Source organism: Aspergillus ambiguus (genome assembly GCF_047715705.1).
Source record: "Aspergillus ambiguus strain CBS 117.58 unplaced genomic scaffold BDV59scaffold_51, whole genome shotgun sequence".
In the NCBI taxonomy this organism is placed as follows: Eukaryota; Fungi; Ascomycota; class Eurotiomycetes; order Eurotiales; family Aspergillaceae; genus Aspergillus; species Aspergillus ambiguus.
Genome location: NW_027395564.1, coordinates 122,237 through 141,022, shown reverse-complemented (window position 1 = coordinate 141,022; position 18,786 = coordinate 122,237). Strand labels below are relative to the sequence as shown.

Sequence of the window (18,786 nt, the reverse complement as noted above, 5' to 3'; positions counted from 1 at the left end):
ACAATACCTAGTAACGTAACGCATAACGAGTCATGATCATTTGTTATTTCCAACCACTCTCCACCTCCTCTTGACTACACTACCTACGTAAAGCCCTACAGAATAGCCGTAGCGTTCGGATGCGATCCGACACCACCTATCACCATCAGCAAAGGCCACGCCATCACGGAGGAAGCCCAAACACAAATACATACCAGGAACATTCGCCGGCGCACTAGTCAAGAAGAACGTCCAGCGGCCCAGCTCGCGACACCGCGTAGCCAGCCGCTCCAGATCCCACATCTCGCCGAGCGGCATCCCCCAGAGCGCCAGGAAATCCTGATGCATGAGCCCGCGGCCGTCGACAGCGGGCCAGCACTCGAAGGTGGGCGAGTCGCCCGCGACCGCGGCGAAGTAGCAATCGTGCAGCCAGTCCAGTATGGCGTCTTCCTGCTTGAGCCCGGCCCAGCGCTGGTCGGGGCCCTCGCGGGTCGCGGCGGCGCGCCACGCCTCGGCCGTCAACCCGGCGTAGTTCTCGATGAAGCCGGACCGCACGAGGAGGATGTCGCCGGGGCGGATGTCGCCGCCGTGCGCCTCAGGGCGGAGGTCGAGGCCCTGCGCCGCGGCGCAGGCTTGCAGGTCCGCGAAGCTGATCGCGTGCTGCGTGTTCGGGTCGTAGACGATGTTGTGCGTGTTGGCGTAGTGGCGGTAGTCGAGGAGCACGCCGCGCCCGGCGATGCCGTGGTTCGCCCAGTGGTGGATGCCGTTGCGGTGGTTGGCGGTTGGGCCTTCAATGTCGGTTTCTTTGACCTGGGTGGTTGTTAGCATGGATTCCATATATCGTGGGGGGAGCGGGATGGAGGGGTGGGCATACGCCGTTGTAGAAGGTCTGGGTTGCGATGTGCGCCACCTGGTGGGTTGTGGTTGATGCTGGTTAGTTGCTGGATGACGACACAGGGGGGACGGATGGATGATGGATGCATGGAGGAGGGGTGGGTGTACATGGCGGAGCCCATCCCATTGCGTGCCGCTCTGGGTGTTCATCACGTAGACGTCGTCGTAGGCTACGCCCTTGGTCAGCGGCTTGATGGTGTGCTGGAAGGTCTCGCGGCCGAACGACGGCACGGCGGGCACGTCGACGGGCAGGCTGTCGTCGTCAGTCGCACCGCAGTCGTGGGTGACGGAGAGGACTCGACTACACTTACTCCAGACGGATCATGTCTCCTGTCTGGATCTCGGCCGCGGCGGCCTTGACGCGCTTCGGGGTGAGGAGGTTGACCCGGCCCAGCTGCGATGTGATGTCTTAGTCGATGTATATGTATGTATGTATAGGATATGGAATGCGGGATGCGGTTATACCGAGTCCTCCTTCCCCCACACCCAGGCGGCGCCCTCTGGCGCCCCCGGGATGGGGACTAGTTCCTTGCGCGAGGGGAACCGCTCGCAATTGGGGTCCCAGGGCATCTGGCCGGGCTGTTGGACGGAGGGCGTCATGGTTCTTGAGGGAGACAAGGTGTTGGCGAGCTTGTTGAGACGTTCCGAGGCGACCATGTTGGCGACTGGGGACAGTGGGGGCGTTTATATACTGCGTACCGAGTAGAGGCAGAATTGCCGAGCAGTGGATACGGCGGAGAGGCAGCCAGAGAGGCCCCAGTGCCAACTTTTTATGGTCTTGTAGATGGTGGAGGTGGAAGAGGGGAAGTGGAGAGGAACCAATGCCGCCGGCGTTTCTCCGCTATCCATATCCAGGCGAGCCGAGGATAACTACGGTTACGTCAAGAGGAGATGTTGAGTGTAGACCAATAGGTCTTTTTTTTCGGGGTTTTCATTCAAGAAGAATCTCCAGAGAGAAACGCGTGTCGGGCTCCGTCTTGCGTGTCCAGCAAGCATCCGGAGTCGTTATCCAGGTATCAAACAGTTAGAATGCAGTGGTTACAGCCAACCCATGCAATATCAACAAACGCCCCTGTCGAGAAACCAGCCATCCCGCCCATGTTGATCCCAAATTAAGCATCCTCAACGCATGCATGCCAAGCATGATTCGCAGGATGATACCGCAAGACGCCGGGGAATTACCAAACGCAAACAGAAAGTCATATGTGGGACGTGTCGTCCTTCCAGAACAGAGAAGAAATAAACAGACGAAAATAAAACATCACCGCTGAACGCTTCAGGGGGTCATCCGGAGATGAATCAGAGTTATGTTAGGAGGTCAATTCGCCGCAGGCACGCCGGTGGACTGAGAGACACCTCGGCCTCCCCGCATGCCACCCCGGCCGCGGGAATTGTAGCCTCGATTGTAGCCTCCACGGCCGCGACCGTACCCACGACCCCGGCCCCGGCCCCGGTAGCCCCGATAGCCGTCGACACTGCCTTGGCCGAAGGTCTCGATGTTCCGCTTCTCTTCCTCACCACGCCACTCGCGGCCGCCTATGCGACCGCCGCTGCCTTCTTCGCGATCCCGAGCCTCGCTCGAGATGTTGTCGAAGAACGATGTGGCCTTGTTGTAGGAAGTGACGTTCTGCGAGTCCGGGTGTGGCTCCGGCGCCTCCAGGTCGCCATCGGGAATGGGTGCTTCCACCTCATGCGCGGGCGAGCCAGTAGCAATCGCCTCCTTCACCAGATCCTGCTTGTTGAACTTGGCGTTGGCGGTCTCGAAGTCATAGTCCGTGTCCGGCACCTCGATCTTCTTCGATCCCTGATAGTGGCCACGGTTTCCACCCCGCCCACGAGGCTGGCCGCCCCGTGCGCTGCGGTTCTCATACGGCTTCATATCGGCCATCTGCTTCGTCACACCTTCCACCGCGGCATCGCCGGGCTTCTTCTGCGCACCAGGCTGCGGCAGCTTCGCCATGGCAGCTGCGACAGCAGCGGTGGCAGCACGAGTCGCCTCCGTGATAGCGGCCTGTGGAGTCCCGGTGGGAACATTAGGGACAGGCGGCTTCGCGGGAGCGGCGATAGGAATCGCCGGCTGCACGCGGCCACTCTTAGGTCCAGTGGGAGGCACCTTGGCAGCACCCTGAGTCGGTCCAGTGGCGGCCTGCAGGGCTTCAGTTACGGGAGGCTTAGATTCCACAGGGGGAGTGGGGGCATTTTGAGAGGGCCCAGCCGGTACGGGGGTCGCATTGCGACTGGCGGGTTTACTAGTTGGACGGTCACCAACGGGAAGTTCCGAGGTGCCCTTTGGCACATTCACCGGACCAGCTCCAGGCCGTTGCTGGCCCGGCATAGGCGGCTGGCCCGGAGGACCAATGGGCATCTGGTGAGGAGGGAATTGACCAGGACCCGGAGGGAAGCCTTGACCAGGAGGGGGGAACCATCCGGGAGGCGGAGCACCATAAGGCATGTTGGGAAATCCAGGACCAGGCGGGAATGGGGGACCACCAAAGCGCTGTCCATAAGGGGGGTAGAATCCTTGGAACTGAGGCTGTTGAGGGTACCCCGGTGGAACGGGAGGCTGCTGTGGCGATTGAGAGTGAGGGGGAAGGCCTTGGTTATTGGGTCCTGGACGGGGCATGCTCTGTTTGGACGGCATGTTAGCGAGACATTCTCTCAACAAGACCAGAGGCAAAGTCATAATGCAAGTCCAAGATCGATCAGAAGGAAGGCAACGGAAATATCCACATGGTTTTTGCGCAATTCAGAACAGGTCTGTGAGTTTACATCCGAATATATTTCATCATGTGATCTTGCCCGACCGTAGCCGGGGGACTCGGATTCGAAGAACCCTGGGGGGAGTGGACGGCGAAATGAGACACAAGACTTACCCCTAAAATGGCTGGGTCATCAGGTACCTGAGGAGGCTCGGGCTGTGTGGTGTCCTTCTCCTCAGCTACACTGATGTCCTTCACATCACTACCACGGAAGACAATGTACTCGTAGACACTGGCCGAAGGAGGGATCTCCTCCGCCGGATTGCCTCGTCGACCTTCCGTGCCGAACGAGGCGACATTCTCGAGAGCTATTGTCGAAGCCTCGGGGTTGATCTCATGTAAGGTACCCACATAGCTGAAGAGGACACGGAGTCAGTTACCGGACGGGAGGGTCCCGTTGTGAGGAAAAAACATACCGAATGTCACTCTTAGAGATCAGGTTGAACCGCTGACTACTAGGTGTTAACTCCAGCCTAGCCGCACAAAGCCTGGTTCAAGACTGACCCGATTAAATGGTTCATATCCATGATGGGGGAGAAAGCGCGTCAATCGCGCGGAGAGAAGAGAGAAGGGGAAGAGGGGAACAGTAGGAGGGAAGGACAGGAAAAGGGGGGAGGATGATGGAATGGGGGATGGTGGGAGGAGAGGGAGATGGATGAAGGTGAAGATGAAGAGGAGGAAGAGGAAGATGAAGGGAGAAGAAGAGAAGAAAGAGGTTTTTGTGGAAAAAGGCGGGCTACGGGCGGCGGCAGGAGCTCACTGCGCAGGTTTTTTTCGTTTAGCTTCGATCTCTCTCCACTCTACTCCATTACGAGACTGGAACTTGACTGTATCATTTTCTCAATCTTCTCTTTCTCTCTCTCTCCCATCATGTCTCGTTCCTCCCATCAGAACGATTTCTTCCAGACTACGTTCGTCATCACCATCACCGTCGGCCGCGCTCCCTCACTGATCCTCCCCCCGCATTCTCCAGGGCGGCCCTAGACGAACAGAAGCGAAAGGATACCAAGTCCCGGAATACCAATGGAGATCCCATCCGTCTTCAGAGTAAAATCCTAGCTGTCCAGGCGCATCCGGTCCATCCTGGGGCGGTCTTCGTGGCACAGAGTGCGGGAACTGTCCGGAGGGTCATACTCGAAGTAGGTGCATGGTGTCCATTCCCGTCTCGGGGTCCTGTAGCTAAGACATGCATGGGAAATTTGTAGACAGGAGAAACGGCCGCCGTGTACAAAGGACCAACCGCCCCGGTCACCAGCATCTGTTTGAGTCCCGATGGCCGCACCTTGTTCGCCGGTTGCTGGGATAAGCTTGTCTGGAGCTGGGATGTCGCGTCGCGCGAGCTCACACGGAAGTATGAGGGTCACTCCGATTTTGTAAGAGCCGTCGTCACCACGAGACTCCAGGACAAAGACGTCCTGGTCTCGGGAGGGGCCGATGCGCAGATCCTAGTCTTCGATATCGCCAGTGGACAACGGCTTGCCGTCATGAAAGGCCACATCAAGGGAATCCAGGACCTGATCCTTGACCCCGTCTCGTTGGATACAGATCCCCCGGAACCGGTGGTGTTCAGCGCGGGCAGCGATCGAGAGATCCGTCGCTTCGACCTCTCCACCGGCAGTAAAGACCTCACCGGGACGGATGCGATCCTCGCTCACGACACCAACGTATACAAGTTGTTTTTCGACCAAGATGGCGACCTGTGGACGGCATCCGCCGACCGCACAGCCAAGTGTCTTGTAAGGGAGGAAGGCTGGAAACCGAACATGACGTTGACTCATCCGGACTATGTCCGTGACGTGGTTGTCTACGAGCAGGGAGGTTGGGTCATTACGGCCTGTAGAGATGAGGAGGTTCGCGTCTGGAATCGATCGGTATGTGCTTTTGTTGGTCCTACGGCCTAGACGGACCAGGGACTTTGCTAACCGACTGGGTTAGACCGGAGCGCTCCACCACACATTTTCCGGTCATTTTGAGGAAGTGACCGGCCTCGTTCTCCAGGGCACGACTGTGATCAGTGTCAGCATTGATGCGACTATCCGACGATGGTCTCTCCATCCGGAAGACCTGCGCATTGCCGTCGAGCGGTCCAAGAAGGTCGCCGGGGAAGACGAGGAGCCGACAAATGCCGGGCCGGTGTTGACAGAGGAGGAAGAGCGAGAACTGGCGGAGCTGATGGAGGAGTGATTTGACATGATATGATAATACTGCGTATGACACATATGATACCTCTTGAGTCTGGCCGAATGGACTCCGTATAACCGTATGACCCATCCAATAACGGTCGGTGGATTTCAAATCGCCAAGCCTCGACGACTATCTGCGGTCGAGTTACTACGTGCGCAGTACAGAGGAGTTAAGTATAGAATTCGCTGGAAAACCCTCATGTTGTCTGCTAGACGAGGCGATCGGCTCGGCATGCATGGCGGATGCTATGGGGCTAAATGGCTAAATGTCGCCTCTTCCCCCAACCGCTTCCATTCCGTGGCCTCCTCTCCTATCCGCCACGAGTCGATCCCCACAACGTCACCATGCTAGATGTTCGCCAGCTGGTAGTGCTGGGCGCGGTGGTGGCTCTGGGATATGTCCTCAGTCGGCGGCTGAGTCGTGATCCGCGCGAGCCTCCTACGGTGGGCAGCGGTATCCCGGTCGTCGGCCACCTGTTGGGACTGCTATGGCACGGCGTGGCCTACTTTAGCATCATGACGTGAGTTTGTTTTTTTTTTTTTCTTTTTTTCTGCGACAAACCAGGTGGAGCAACGGAAACTGATCTTATCAGCGAAAAATATTCCTATCCGATTTTCTCGTTGGATATGCTCTTCGGCAAAGTGTACCTGGTGACATCGCCTGCCCTGCTGCAGGCCGTCCAACGCAACAGGGCCCTCACCTTTGACCCGTTTCTCACCTTCTCGGCCGAGCGCATCGCGGGGATCCGCGGCACGGGACTCGAGTTGATGCGGGAGAAACAGTCCGGTGGTCAGGGACTGAACCAGACAGTGGTGCATGCCATCCACCCCACGCTCACGGGCCGCGCCCTGGATCGCATGAACGAGCGTATGGCGCAGCTACTGAGCCCAATGGTCGATGAGCTTGCCAAATGCAAGACCGTTGATCTGTATGCCTGGTGCACCCGTGTAATCACGGCGGCCAGCACGGAAGCGTCGTATGGACCGTTGAACCCATACAGGAACCGCGAGATCGAAGATGCATTCTGGTAGGTACGTTCCCATCGACCGACGAGACCCCCCTCCTGATTTTTACAGGGCCTACGAGTCGAACCTCAGTCCCCTCACGGCGAACTTTCTCCCCTGGCTCACCGCCCGCAAGGCGTGGAAAGGGCGCGAGACGGCCGTCGCGGCTCTCGTGAAGTACTACGAGCAGGGAGGCCAAGAAGACGGATCCGAGTTGACCTATGTACGCTGGAAGACGCTGCGAGAAGGAGGCATGTCCGTGGAAGACACGGCGCGCTCCGAGGTGACGATGGCCATTGGCCTGCTCTCCAACACCGTCCCCGCCAGTTTCTGGGTTCTGTTCGAGCTCTATTCCCGGCCCGAACTGCTGGAGGAGATCCGCCAGGAAGTCGTCCGGCACGCGCTTCGCGTGACCCCCGATCAGGTGCATGTTATCGACATCTCCGCGCTGCGCGATCACTGTCCGCTCCTCATCTCCTTCTTCCAGGAGGTCCTGCGCACGCGAACCTCCACGTCGCCGACGCGCTTTGTGTTGGATGATCTCATCCTCGCCGACCAGTACTTGCTCCGGAGCGGCAGCGTCCTCAGCATGCCTGGTGCGTCAATGGGGCGGAACCCTGATGCCTGGGGCAGCACCGCCGGGGACTTTGACCCCCGACGGTTCATCAAGACCGACAAGACCCCTCGTCGCACGGGAGGCTTCATGACATTTGGTGTATCGCCCGTTCTCTGTCCCGGTCGGCATTTTGCCAGCTCGGAGATCCTGGGGATCGCCGCTATGATGATGCTGCGGTACGACCTGGCCCCGGTGGATGGGGCATGGAATCCACCCCGGCTCAATTCCATGGCCATAACATCTATCACCCGGCCGATCAAAGGTGGGTTTGATGTGAGGGTATCTGCGCGAAAGGAGTATGAGGGGGTGAAGTGGGACTGCGAGACAAGAGCGGGTAACGGGATGTTTAACTTGATGGTTGGATAGGCTTGTATGACGTCCGTATAGGATTTACAGTATCGGGTGACTGGTTACATAGCGACAGAAGAAATCATGAACCTCGTCCGGTTTAGAATCATTTTGGTCAGCGGCGTCCGGGGAGCCCCGTTTGCACTACAGAGTGGAAGCGTATAACCCGGTCCGAACAAGTCAGCTACCTACCTAGGTATCTGAGTAGTATACTGTGCTATACCACTCATGTATCGGGACTGCTTCATAGTTCGTGAGTATGCGACAGATCCGTTTATCCCGCCTATGACCATGTACCTAGGGCTCTGTCCCAGAAGTATGGACCACGTGACCTGATGCATGGATGACGCACGAGGGCGAAGATCTCCCGGATGCGGGCCATTCAACTTACTCTCCAGAATACTTTCCCCTCCTTCTTCCACCGCGTGAGTGGTCTTATCTCTGAACTTACACCCTCCTGGTATCACCCCCCTCGACGATCTCCCGGCTCGAGTTCCTGCTGCAACAGTGTTCGTTATTTCTTGCATCCTCCCACGCCGTCTGGCCCCGCAGTCTCGCTCCATCTGCCGGCTAGTCTCGTCCCCCCGCCGGAGCCGAAGATACCCTGACCGTCTCTCGCCGAGTGTCGCGTGGTGCACGCAACCCTCTTTCACAATGGCGACTGCTTCTTCAGACATCCATACCCACCCCCATGGGGGTTCCTCCGACTCCGAGCCTAAGCTCGTCAACCGCCTGCGCGACAGCCGATCGCCCTACGTCAGTCGTTGTCCATCCCCCTCTCCCCGAGACGGAATCCGCTAACAGGAGGATAGGTCCGCGCTCACATGCACAACCCCGTCGCATGGCAGGTCTGGGACTCGGAGGCGATCGACCTGGCCCGCCGATACAATCGACTCGTGTTTCTCAGCATCGGCTACTCTGCCTGCCATTGGTGTCACGTTATGGAGAAAGAGTCCTTCATGTCGACCGAGGTCGCCTCCATCCTCAACGAATCCTTCATCCCCATCAAGGTCGACCGGGAAGAACGTCCTGACATCGACGACGTCTACATGAACTACGTCCAGGCCACGACCGGCTCAGGCGGCTGGCCGCTGAATGTCTTCCTGACCCCGGACCTGGAGCCGGTCTTCGGCGGCACGTACTGGCCCGGCCCCAATGCTAGCACGCTTCCCGGCCACGACACGATCGGCTTTGTCGAGATCCTGGAGAAGCTCCGCGACGTCTGGCAGACCCAGCAACAGCGGTGTCGCGACAACGCAAAGGATATCACCAAACAACTGCGCGAATTTGCCGAGGAGGGCACGCACACGTACCAGGGTGACCGACAGGCAGATGAAGACCTGGACATCGAGCTCCTCGAGGAGGCCTACCAGCATTTTGCGTCGCGATATGACCCCACCCACGGGGGCTTCTCGCGAGCGCCCAAATTCCCCACGCCCGCCAACCTGAGCTTTCTCCTCCGCCTTGGGGTCTACCCGAGTGCGGTGGTGGATGTCGTCGGGAAGGACGAGTGCGCAAACGCGACCACCATGGCGGTCAACACCCTCATCAACATGGCTCGCGGCGGCATCCGGGACCACATTGGCCACGGCTTCGCGCGGTACAGTGTCACCCCGGACTGGAGCTTGCCTCACTTTGAAAAGATGCTCTACGACCAGGCCCAACTGCTCGATGTCTACGTTGATGCGTTCAAGATCACCCATAACCCCGAGCTGCTGGGTGCGGTGTACGACCTCGCCACGTACCTGACCACCGCCCCGATCCAGTCGCCCACGGGGGCCTTCCATTCCTCCGAAGACGCCGACAGCCTGCCCTCGCCCAACGACACCGAGAAGCGGGAGGGCGCGTTCTACGTTTGGACCTTGAAGGAGCTGACCCAGGTGCTCGGCAGCCGCGATGCGGGCGTGTGTGCGCGTCACTGGGGGGTCCTCCCGGACGGCAACATCTCCCCGGCGAACGACCCCCACGACGAATTCATGAACCAGAACGTCCTCTCCATCAAGGTGACGCCGAGCAAACTGGCGCGGGAGTTTGGGCTGGGCGAGGACGAGGTGGTGCGGATCATCCGGTCGGCCAAGCAGAAGCTACGCGACTATCGCGAAAAGAGCCGTGTGCGGCCGGACCTGGACGACAAGATCATCGTGGCGTGGAACGGGCTCGCGATCGGCGCGCTGGCCAAGGCCAGTGCGCTGTTCGAGCAGATCGAGAGCTCCATGGCGCTGAAGTGTCGGGAAGCGGCGGCGCGAGCGGTCGACTTCATCAAGGAGACGCTGTTCGAGAAGCCGACGGGCCAGCTGTGGCGGATCTACCGGGACGGCAGCCGAGGTGACACGCCCGGGTTTGCGGACGACTACGCGTATTTGTCGAGCGGGTTGCTCGAAATGTACGAGGCGACGTTGGATGACAGATACTTGCAGTTTGCGGAACAGTTGCAGAGTACGTATACGATGTTTCCAGAGACGACCGTGCGGTCGGACAGGCACTAACGACGCCATAGAATATCTCAATGAGCACTTCCTCGCGTCGGTGGGGTCGACGCCGGCGGGGTATTACAGCACGCCGTCGACGATGACGGCCGGCATGCCGGGGCCCCTGTTGCGACTGAAGACCGGGACGGAGTCGGCGACGCCGTCCGTCAACGGGGTAATCGCGCGCAACCTGCTGCGGCTGGCGAACCTCCTCGAGGACGAGGAGTATCGCACGCTGTGCCGGCAGACGTGCCATTCGTTCGCGGTCGAGGTGCTGCAGCATCCGTTCCTGTTCGTCGGGCTGCTGGACGCGATTGCCGGGCTCGAGGCGGGAACGCGCACCGTCACGGGGGTTCTGTGCACGGCATCGATTGCTCCCCCGACGGGGCCGGAGTCGGACAGCCTGGTGAACCGAACGGACGAGCCGGCGTCGGCGCGCGACCTGGTGGTGCAGAAGATCCGGGCGGAGGCCGGGTCGGCGACCTCGACGTCGACCGTCACGACGTCGCTCGTGGATGTGCGGCCGTCGCATGTGGGCGACTTTGTGGGCAATCCGTCTTTCTGGCTGCGGACGCGGAAGAAGCTGTTTAGGGACCTGAAGCCATCGCAGCCGGCGAAGAACTATCTACTGGTGTGTGAAGGGGGGAGTTGCCGGATGGTGGACGTATAGACTGTACGGATGGATCGGATTGTTTTCTCTTAGGGTTTGGTTCCATTTGCGTTGGGTGCATGTTGGGCATTGGATGGGCTATCTACGGAGTACAGTACCTAGGTAGATAATTTGAATGCTTGGGACAGAGAGCCGCGGCCGGGGTGCCTGCCCGGGTAGATAGGGTTGGAGTTATCACATGACAACCTGGCGCAGATTCAGCTGGCGGCCAAGAGACCATCACCATGGAAATGGGTGAAACTGCATGCAGTACGGAGTACAGAGTATAGGGACGGTAGAACGACCGCCGATCGATCCCGATCCCCATGTCACTCACCCCTGTCGGAGATGATTCTCAGGTGGTCCTGACTTTGATTACGTTTGATTACGGCCGAGGCGTGGCGCTGGGCTGTCGGAGAATTAATGGCGTTGATTGGATGTGGGGAGGGGAGACTCGAGGAGGGGGGCTTTCTTGGATCCCTGGCGTGCATCCGACGCGAGATGATTTCATGGCTGAGAGAAGGTGTTTCAGATGTAATCGGGGGAGTCAGAGCCACAACTGGTGACCCTTTGGGTTCGGGGATGGATGTGCGTCGGTCGACAGAGCAGTCGCATACGTAGACGAATGAGGTGGACGAGGGACGGACCGATTGACTGGAACCAGAGAGGAGATGGAGGGGGAAAAGAGGAACCCGAAGAAGGAAAAATGGATCCGATGGCAAATCACCTGTCACTGAATCAGAACGAGCAGGATGAAACGTTAGCGGGCGCCTCATCCAGAGCCGAGATGCCAAGTTTTGGCGGTTAATCATTCGGTCGGTGGAGGTCAGGTCGCCACGGAGGTGGAATATCCTTGTCTTGAATCTGTACTGCGTACAGAGGACTCCCTCCGTATACGGAGTACGTATGGTATTGTTTTTCTTTCTGGTCGTCGGAACCAGACAATGAACAATGGATAGATACGTAACGTGGTCGGCGGCCACGTTGCTGTGACACGGTGAGCCATGGTACACCTCACATGTATCACGACTGCGTAGGTACACTCGCAAAGGATGATCCTGCGTACGCAACAACCGTTGACCACCAACTGTCTCTCTCTCCATTGGGATTGTGATTGGGATGCCCATCGCACGGCATAGATGGAGCCGGATCGTCCTGATTCGCCCAATGGTGGGCGGTGCCTGAAACGAGTGGAGATTTAGTTCGACCGTTCTCCTGATTCTTATTTACTCCCTACACATGTGCCTTGACCATCCACCAGAGAACTCGAGACCCAGACGGAGACACTCCAGAGTACGTACTACGTACCCATCGCCATCCACCGACAAGACTTTCAAGGGGGAAGGTCCAGATCTCTCTCCATGGCTGGATGGCCTCCTCCCGGAATCCTCCAGCCGCTGGCATGTAGCACCTCCCATTCCCGCCGCCTCCCGCCGCCCTCATTCCCTCCGTACTAGTGGCCGCTTCGCCCGTGGACTATGCTAGATGATCTCCGGTATGTCTCTCCCAATGGATCCTGGATGTTCAGGGGGGCCCTCAAAAAGCCCCCATCCCATGGCCCATGGTTCTTCCCCCCCCTCGTTCTTTGACTGCCTGGATGAAGGGGGTTTTGGTCTTGTCGCATCCACTTGGTTGTCGCAGTCGTTGTCGTCGCTGTTCTCGCCCGGAGTCTGGCCTTGTCTTGATTGTCTCGATCCTGCTGGCTCCCCGGTTGCTCCCAGTAATTTACGTTTGATTATTCCAGATCGCACGGCCCCACTGGGGACGTAGAACAGCCAGCGCGTTCCCCTTTCCACCTCTGCCCCGTATATCATCTCGCTCGCTCGCTCCCTCCTTTCTTCTCCTTCACCCTTCATTCTCTACCCTCAATCCCGCCGCTGGTGCTCCTTTTTGTCACTCCCTCCAAAAAGTTGCTCTACGGCTGTCATTCCTTACTGTTGATACATCCCCTCACCCGCCCTTCTTTCGACAAGAATCTCTCGTACATATCCTCTCCATCCTTCGGTCGGAGCCCTTCCCGGAGAAGTCCTTGTTCGCGATCGAAGCACAGTTGACCTGTGTCCCTCCACCGCATCCCGTTCGCCCTCGTCTCAGCATCATGCGGTCTTCCCTTCTGTTGGGTGTTCTCGGCGCCGCCGGCGCCCTGGGGTCTCCCCTGGACAAGCGCGTTTATGTCACCGACTGGAGCGTCACCACCGTGACCACCACCGTCACCCCGAGTGCCTCGACCCCGACTTATGCCCCCGTTCAGGCCGTTCAGGTCTCCGAGTCGGTCCCCAGCTCCAGCTCCTCCACCGAAGAGCGTGTCGTGGTCCCCACCACGTCCGTCCCGCCCACCACCCAGGCCCCGGCCCCCGTCAAGCCCACGACCTCCGCTCCGGCGCCGTCGTCGAGCTCCTCCCAGGGTGACTTCTTCGACACCATCGAATCCTGGTTCTCGCCCTCCTCGACCAGCTCCAGCGCCGCCGCGGCCACCCCCACCGACTACCAGTCCGCCATTCTCTACAACCACAACGTCCACCGTAGCAACCACTCCGCCAGCTCCCTCTCCTGGGACTCTGATCTCCAGTCCAGCGCCCAGACTCTTGCCGCCCGTTGCGTCTATGAGCACGACACGTAAGGATTGATCCTTGCCTTCCCTGACAAACCCCATCAATTCGCTAACTCCCTCCAGGAGCATTGACGGTGGTGGCTACGGCCAGAACATCGGTTATGGTGTCTCCGCCGACCAGATCGGGGTCATGATCACCAACCTGATGTACAACAACGAGATGGGCTACTTCAGCAACCTCTACGGCGAGGCCACTCCCGACATGGCCCAGTTCGACCTGTGGGGTCACTTCAGTCAGATCGTGTGGAAGGGCACCACCCACGTGGGTTGTGCCACCGTGGTCTGCCCCAGCCTTGGCAACGTCGACTCCAGCTCCTCCGTGCCGTTCACCGTCTGCAACTACAGCCCGGCTGGTAAGTCCCTCCTGATGGAACCGCCACCCGCCGGGAGCGTTCTCTAACCTTTGCTTAGGTAACTATGACGGTGAATACGCCTCCAACGTCCTGGCTCCTCTGGGACATTCCATGTACGTCGCCTAAGTGTTTCGGTCTGGTTTTTCTCGCCGGTGATAGGAAACAGCCATTGGCCATGTAAGGACGATCGTGGTGGTGGAATTGGATGTCAATATTGCCTCGTTCATGGGTGGCCGTGGACGTCAGAACCCCTGGATCCTGGGGGATGATGTTTTGCTATCAGCCTGGTGCGCGCTATGCGACTGATCGAAATCGAGAAAATTGCCCGACACGGGTCAGTTCTTTTGCACGTTGTGTATTCTGTCTTGCCCTTCTGGATTATCATTCTTTGTTTTTCTCTTTTTTTATGGTTCTCTCGGTTCCCGAATTGCGGGCCAAGCTTTCCCATGGTCGGCTCGGCAGGAAAGCAGATCCGCAGCCTGCGGAAAACTCCACTGCGTTCTTCGGGTCTGTCCTACATGTCGCAACTCCGGTTTACTTCTTGTGGATATTCTTCTTCCCTTCGTTTCTTGCCATGTCATGGTACCAATGACAGCAACCCTTTTGCTTTTTTTTTTTTCTTTCCCCTTTGGCTGTCTTTGCTTGTGGATTTGGTTTCTGGAGGTCTGGATATGGGCGTCATGCATAGAGTTGGGTCTGGAATGGTCGGGAATGCACATGGATGAACACCAACTGAATGACAAGACATTTCACGAACACACGGACCAACCTTGCTCTTGTCCAATGGAACCTGTTAGCTCGAGTTAAACGGCGTAGAATAGACTACGACTAGTACTGTAGGTACCTCGTGCACGGTGTTCTGCAAGAGAGACTAGGACGGATGCGGACTGGCTGACTCAGTATCGCCACGTGACCCCGATAAGCACCCCCCGCAACCAGAATTGCCTCTTCACGCTCGCCCACAGTCTGCATCTGCATCGTCGCCGGTTCCCTTCGTCCGAACCTGTCGCTCATTACTACTGTCTGACGGAGTATTCTGAACTGACGCGGTGTTTGCTTGCCCCACCAGTCCGGCCCTCCCTACCTGCGCAGAGGACCTAATCATTGTCCACTGTCACTGCGACGTCAGCCTGCAACGATCTTCAATCCACTATCAGCTATTCGCTTAGTACTCTACCTCTGGTAACTAGCTGCACGACTACCGACAGAGATAGCCATATTCAACGTCTACCTGTTATCGACAGGTAAAGTCTTCACTTCCCATCTTCTTTTTCTTTTCTTATTTCTTCTCCATTTTCCGTCCTTTTTGGTGCCCTCACTGACTGGGATCTCTTCCCCGCATCAGTTCCGTTTATGACGAAAGAAGTGTGACTGACACACACTCTCTCTACAATACACCACCAATATTACCATCGGAGATACATCCTGCATGATAGATATCCGACCCCTGCAAGAAGACTCTTCTGTTTCATCGGTGCGACCCTCGGCTGTCCCCGTCAGGAAAATCCTATCATCTCTTGGCGATCCGTCACCTAGAAGCTTCCCTCCGTTCCCCCGATCCCCTTGGCCTAGAGCCTAAACTCCCGGAACGCTGACCCTGTGGGAGAGATCCACTGCAGCTAGTATTCCGCTGTGGGCTTCTGTCTGTTCTTCTTAGCTCCCCGTAAGCGTCCCTTCCCCCGTCCGTTGGCACTATTTTTTCCCTTTGTCCCGAGCCCCAGTTCTATACTCCACCCGGCCTGTTGTCCAGCTCCCCGGACAGCGGGGCGACATCATCGGCCCTCGCCCTGGTCCTGATGTATAAATATTCTGCTCCCGGTCGTGCGTTTCCCTATCTTGACGGAACTTTTTCCTTCTCCTTCATCACTTCTCTTCACACACCTTTCCCAACGTCGCGTGATTGGACCGGTCAGGCGATAACCCTCCATGCCCCCATACTGCCTCCAAGACTGTCACTACTTCTACCGCACCGCCCTTCGTCTCCTGTCTATACCTACTTTTCTTGCCTGTCGCTTCGCTTAGGCTGTTCGTCTGGCTGACACCATGTCCTATTCATCCATGGCAGTCCGTCATTTTACGGCGCCCAAGCCCTTAGGAAACACCATGTCGTCCCCTCGATCCCAACCGGCCTTGGAAACAAAGATCCAGCCGACCTCCAAGGATGGCACAAGTCAACCCGCCGTCTCGCCAGACACTTCCTCCAAGAAACCAGGATCGACATTTGCCAACCAAGACACCCTGCCCAAGCTTCCTGTACCCGACCTTGCGAGTACATGCAAGAAATATGTGGAGGCTTTGTCTGCCCTGCAGACCCCTCGGGAGCAGGAAGAAACCAAGGCTGCCGTTCAGGACTTCCTTAAGTCCGACGGCCCGGTTCTCCAGGAGAAGCTGAAGAATTACGCTTCCTCAAAGACCAGTTACATCGAACAGTTTTGTATGTTAAACCCCCTTCCGCGCTATGCTCGGACTCGACTGACAGCCTCATAGGGTACGATTCATATCTGAACTACGATAGCCGTAAGGCATCCCACATTAGCTGCGATAAATAGTATCTGATACTGACTACTCCTCAGCGGTGGTCCTGAACCTCAACCCCTTCTTCCTCCTGGAAGATGACCCGACCCCCGCGCGAAACCATCAAGTAACCAGAGCCGCGTCACTTGTTGTCTCCGCCCTGTCGTTCGTGCGGGCCGTCAGACGGGAGGAGCTTCCCCCTGATACGGTCCGTGGCACGCCACTGTGCATGTACCAGTACTCTCGCATGTTCGGAACGGCGCGTGTCCCAACCGACAACGGCTGCGTGATCAGCCAGGACCCTCACGCGAAACACATTGTCGTCCTGTGTCGGGGCCAGTTCTATTGGTTTGATGTTCTGGACGAGCACAATGACTTGATAATGACCGAGAAGGATATTGCCGTCAACCTTCAAGTGATTGTCAACGATGCCGAGCAGACCCCCATCCAGGATGCGGCCAAGGGCGCTCTCGGTGTCCTCAGCACCGAGAACCGCAAGGTATGGTCGGGACTGCGGGACATCCTAACCAAGGATGAGGGGTCGAACAACGCCGAGTGCTTGAACATCGTTGACACCGCTCTGTTCGTTCTCTGCCTCGACTATACGGAACCCCGCAACACGTCTCAGCTGTGTGCCAATATGCTTTGCGGCACGAGCGAAGTGATCAAGGGGGTGCAGGTCGGCACGTGTACAAACCGATGGTACGACAAGTTACAGATCATCGTGTGCCAGAACGGCAGCGCCGGGATCAACTTTGAACATACCGGCGTGGACGGGCACACCGTGCTGCGGTTTGCCAGTGACGTCTACACCGACACAATCCTCCGGTTTGCGCGAACCATCAACGGCCAGGGCCCCAGCATGTGGGCTAGCACGAGCCCCGATCCGTCGAAACGAGACCCTCGCAGTTTTGGCAACGTGAGCACCACCCCCCGGAAGCTGGAGTGGGACATGGTCCCGGAAGTGAGCATTGCTCTGCGGTTTGCGGAGTCCCACCTGTCCGACCTTCTGCAGCAGCACGAGTTCCATACGCTGGAGTTTGCAGGATACGGAAAGAACTTTATCACTTCGATGGGATTCTCCCCCGACGCGTTCGTGCAGATGGCTTTCCAGGCGGCCTATTACGGACTGTACGGGCGGATCGAAAACACGTACGAACCCGCCATGACGAAGTTCTTCCTGCACGGGCGGACCGAGGCCGTCCGCACCGTCACCAACGAATGTGTCGACTTCGTGAAGACGTTCTGGGGCGAGCTTCCGCCGCAGGACAAGGTGAATGCGTTGCGGAAGGCCACCGAGAAGCACACGGCCATCACGAAGGAGTGCTCGAAGGGTCAGGGCCAGGATCGCCACCTCTACGCGCTGTACTGTCTCTGGCAGCGGTCCTTCGACGAAGGCGACGTCTCGGCCGGGACCAGCGTGGAGGGCAGCTCCAACGGCTACTCCAGTCCCCTGGAGAGCGGATCGCCCAAGTTTTCCACGTCCATGTCGGAGGACGGACTGTCGACCAGCAGCTACGGTCTGCGGGCGGTGCGCCCGGCACCCCCGACTCCGGCATTGTTCAACGACCCGGGCTGGGACAAGATCAACAACACGGTGCTGTCGACGTCCAACTGCGGCAACCCGTGTCTGCGGCACTTTGGGTTCGGGCCGACGTCCGCGGACGGGTTTGGCATCGGGTACATTATCAAGGACGAGTCGATCTCGATCTGCGCGTCGTCCAAGCACCGCCAGACGGCGCGGCTGATGCACACGCTGGAGTCGTACCTGTTTGAGATCCGGAAGCTACTGCGGGCGACCAGCGGCAAGACCACGAGCCCGCGGACCAGTCGGGCTCGCGAGATGGAGATGATGACCGAGCGGTTCCAGGGCGACAACCGCCGGGGCCGGATCGTTCGCGGCGATGGTCAGATCCCTCGGGGTGCCGAGACGCCCACGACGGACAGTGGGGAGATGGAGGATGACGGCATGGGCGGATGTAAGTTGCTCGGGTCCTCTGACTTGGCGTTGTTGGCATGACAGCGGGTGAACTAATGCATGAATCAGATGGGTTCTTCGATGCCGGGATGCTTCTGCACGCGTTGAAGGGATTGAATGTCGAGCGGGAACGGGGTGGGGATAAGCCTGAACGACGCCGGTTTGTCGGGAAGAAGCTGCGACTGAACGAGTACTGATGAGGTTTTTCTTGGATTTGTGGGTTTGTTCTACATTTGTGTTTTGAGCGTGGGTTTGCGATATACTCCGGTGAATGCATGGATTTGGTATGCTACGAGTTACAGTATTGCATGGGTCTAGCATAGAATGTACTGCATAGATTGGTACCGTATGATCCGAGTGGCGGTAAGACGGTCAAAGTCAATTGACAGGCCTTATATTGAGTCATGGGCTGTGCGATGTCGAGGATCA

The 18,786-nt window shown here is 58.0% G+C and overlaps 8 protein-coding genes across 8 annotated transcripts; 6 read left to right on the top strand and 2 right to left on the bottom strand.

The window, feature by feature from the left end:
- Positions 1-29: 29 nt before the first annotated feature.
- BDV59DRAFT_188052 (uncharacterized protein) lies at positions 30-1,786 on the bottom strand. Its single transcript, XM_073691338.1, has 6 exons — positions 1,339-1,786; positions 1,185-1,267; positions 982-1,126; positions 854-889; positions 195-789; positions 30-136 (listed from the first exon to the last, which is right to left on the bottom strand). The coding sequence occupies exons 1-6, from the start codon at positions 1,528-1,530 to the stop codon at positions 96-98; spliced, it is 1,092 nt and encodes a 363-aa protein (XP_073543524.1). The 5' UTR covers positions 1,531-1,786; the 3' UTR covers positions 30-95.
- On the bottom strand, positions 1,787-4,311 carry BDV59DRAFT_188047 (putative G2/M phase checkpoint control protein Sum2). The gene is made up of 4 exons (XM_073691337.1): positions 4,137-4,311; positions 4,049-4,084; positions 3,747-3,987; positions 1,787-3,499 (listed from the first exon to the last, which is right to left on the bottom strand). The coding sequence occupies exons 1-4, from the start codon at positions 4,157-4,159 to the stop codon at positions 2,192-2,194; spliced, it is 1,608 nt and encodes a 535-aa protein (XP_073543523.1). The 5' UTR covers positions 4,160-4,311; the 3' UTR covers positions 1,787-2,191.
- A 139-nt stretch (positions 4,312-4,450) lies between these two features.
- Positions 4,451-6,109, top strand: BDV59DRAFT_188046 (WD40 repeat domain-containing protein). The gene is made up of 4 exons (XM_073691336.1): positions 4,451-4,543; positions 4,606-4,771; positions 4,838-5,503; positions 5,568-6,109. Exons 1-4 carry the CDS (start codon positions 4,503-4,505, stop codon positions 5,814-5,816), a joined length of 1,122 nt encoding a protein of 373 aa, XP_073543522.1. The 5' UTR covers positions 4,451-4,502; the 3' UTR covers positions 5,817-6,109.
- Positions 6,110-8,185, top strand: BDV59DRAFT_188040 (cytochrome P450). Its single transcript, XM_073691335.1, has 3 exons — positions 6,110-6,336; positions 6,409-6,843; positions 6,893-8,185. Exons 1-3 carry the CDS (start codon positions 6,161-6,163, stop codon positions 7,800-7,802), a joined length of 1,521 nt encoding a protein of 506 aa, XP_073543521.1. The 5' UTR covers positions 6,110-6,160; the 3' UTR covers positions 7,803-8,185.
- BDV59DRAFT_188039 (thioredoxin domain-containing protein) lies at positions 8,186-11,667 on the top strand. The gene is made up of 3 exons (XM_073691334.1): positions 8,186-8,540; positions 8,597-10,220; positions 10,282-11,667. Exons 1-3 carry the CDS (start codon positions 8,439-8,441, stop codon positions 10,920-10,922), a joined length of 2,367 nt encoding a protein of 788 aa, XP_073543520.1. The 5' UTR covers positions 8,186-8,438; the 3' UTR covers positions 10,923-11,667.
- Positions 11,668-12,999: 1,332 nt separating this feature from the next.
- On the top strand, positions 13,000-13,991 carry BDV59DRAFT_205874 (CAP domain-containing protein; the record flags this gene model as incomplete). The annotated part of the gene is made up of 3 exons (XM_073694718.1): positions 13,000-13,517; positions 13,576-13,865; positions 13,924-13,991. 3 exons carry the CDS (start codon positions 13,000-13,002, stop codon positions 13,989-13,991), a joined length of 876 nt encoding a protein of 291 aa, XP_073543519.1.
- Positions 13,901-14,668, top strand: BDV59DRAFT_135693 (uncharacterized protein). The gene has a single exon (XM_073687057.1). The coding sequence runs from the start codon at positions 14,162-14,164 to the stop codon at positions 14,588-14,590; it is 429 nt and encodes a 142-aa protein (XP_073543518.1). The 5' UTR covers positions 13,901-14,161; the 3' UTR covers positions 14,591-14,668.
- Positions 14,669-15,437: 769 nt separating this feature from the next.
- BDV59DRAFT_135691 (choline/carnitine O-acyltransferase) lies at positions 15,438-18,720 on the top strand. The gene is made up of 4 exons (XM_073687056.1): positions 15,438-16,299; positions 16,353-16,382; positions 16,439-18,358; positions 18,427-18,720. The coding sequence occupies exons 1-4, from the start codon at positions 15,909-15,911 to the stop codon at positions 18,552-18,554; spliced, it is 2,469 nt and encodes an 822-aa protein (XP_073543517.1). The 5' UTR covers positions 15,438-15,908; the 3' UTR covers positions 18,555-18,720.
- The last annotated feature ends 66 nt before the right edge of the window (positions 18,721-18,786 follow it).

Coding starts and splice junctions, on each gene's coding strand:
- BDV59DRAFT_188040 (XM_073691335.1), top strand. CDS start 6,161: ATGCTAGATGTTCGCCAGCTGGTAGTGCTGGGCGCGGTGGTGGCTCTG. Junction 6,337..6,408: donor GCCTACTTTAGCATCATGAC/GTGAGTTTGTTT, acceptor TGATCTTATCAG/CGAAAAATATTCCTATCCGA. Junction 6,844..6,892: donor GAGATCGAAGATGCATTCTG/GTAGGTACGTTC, acceptor TGATTTTTACAG/GGCCTACGAGTCGAACCTCA.
- BDV59DRAFT_188039 (XM_073691334.1), top strand. CDS start 8,439: ATGGCGACTGCTTCTTCAGACATCCATACCCACCCCCATGGGGGTTCC. Junction 8,541..8,596: donor GCGACAGCCGATCGCCCTAC/GTCAGTCGTTGT, acceptor ACAGGAGGATAG/GTCCGCGCTCACATGCACAA. Junction 10,221..10,281: donor GTTTGCGGAACAGTTGCAGA/GTACGTATACGA, acceptor ACGACGCCATAG/AATATCTCAATGAGCACTTC.
- BDV59DRAFT_188052 (XM_073691338.1), bottom strand. CDS start 1,530: ATGGTCGCCTCGGAACGTCTCAACAAGCTCGCCAACACCTTGTCTCCC. Junction 1,127..1,184: donor GGAGACATGATCCGTCTGGA/GTAAGTGTAGTC, acceptor TGACGACGACAG/CCTGCCCGTCGACGTGCCCG. Junction 790..853: donor CCCAGACCTTCTACAACGGC/GTATGCCCACCC, acceptor ACAACCACCCAG/GTCAAAGAAACCGACATTGA.
- BDV59DRAFT_135693 (XM_073687057.1), top strand. CDS start 14,162: ATGCGACTGATCGAAATCGAGAAAATTGCCCGACACGGGTCAGTTCTT.
- BDV59DRAFT_188047 (XM_073691337.1), bottom strand. CDS start 4,159: ATGGATATGAACCATTTAATCGG. Junction 3,988..4,048: donor ATCTCTAAGAGTGACATTCG/GTATGTTTTTTC, acceptor TGTCCTCTTCAG/CTATGTGGGTACCTTACATG. Junction 3,500..3,746: donor ATGACCCAGCCATTTTAGGG/GTAAGTCTTGTG, acceptor CCGTCCAAACAG/AGCATGCCCCGTCCAGGACC.
- BDV59DRAFT_188046 (XM_073691336.1), top strand. CDS start 4,503: ATGTCTCGTTCCTCCCATCAGAACGATTTCTTCCAGACTAC. Junction 4,772..4,837: donor TCCGGAGGGTCATACTCGAA/GTAGGTGCATGG, acceptor GGAAATTTGTAG/ACAGGAGAAACGGCCGCCGT. Junction 5,504..5,567: donor TTCGCGTCTGGAATCGATCG/GTATGTGCTTTT, acceptor CGACTGGGTTAG/ACCGGAGCGCTCCACCACAC.
- BDV59DRAFT_135691 (XM_073687056.1), top strand. CDS start 15,909: ATGTCCTATTCATCCATGGCAGTCCGTCATTTTACGGCGCCCAAGCCC. Junction 16,383..16,438: donor ATATCTGAACTACGATAGCC/GTAAGGCATCCC, acceptor ACTACTCCTCAG/CGGTGGTCCTGAACCTCAAC. Junction 18,359..18,426: donor GGATGACGGCATGGGCGGAT/GTAAGTTGCTCG, acceptor TGCATGAATCAG/ATGGGTTCTTCGATGCCGGG.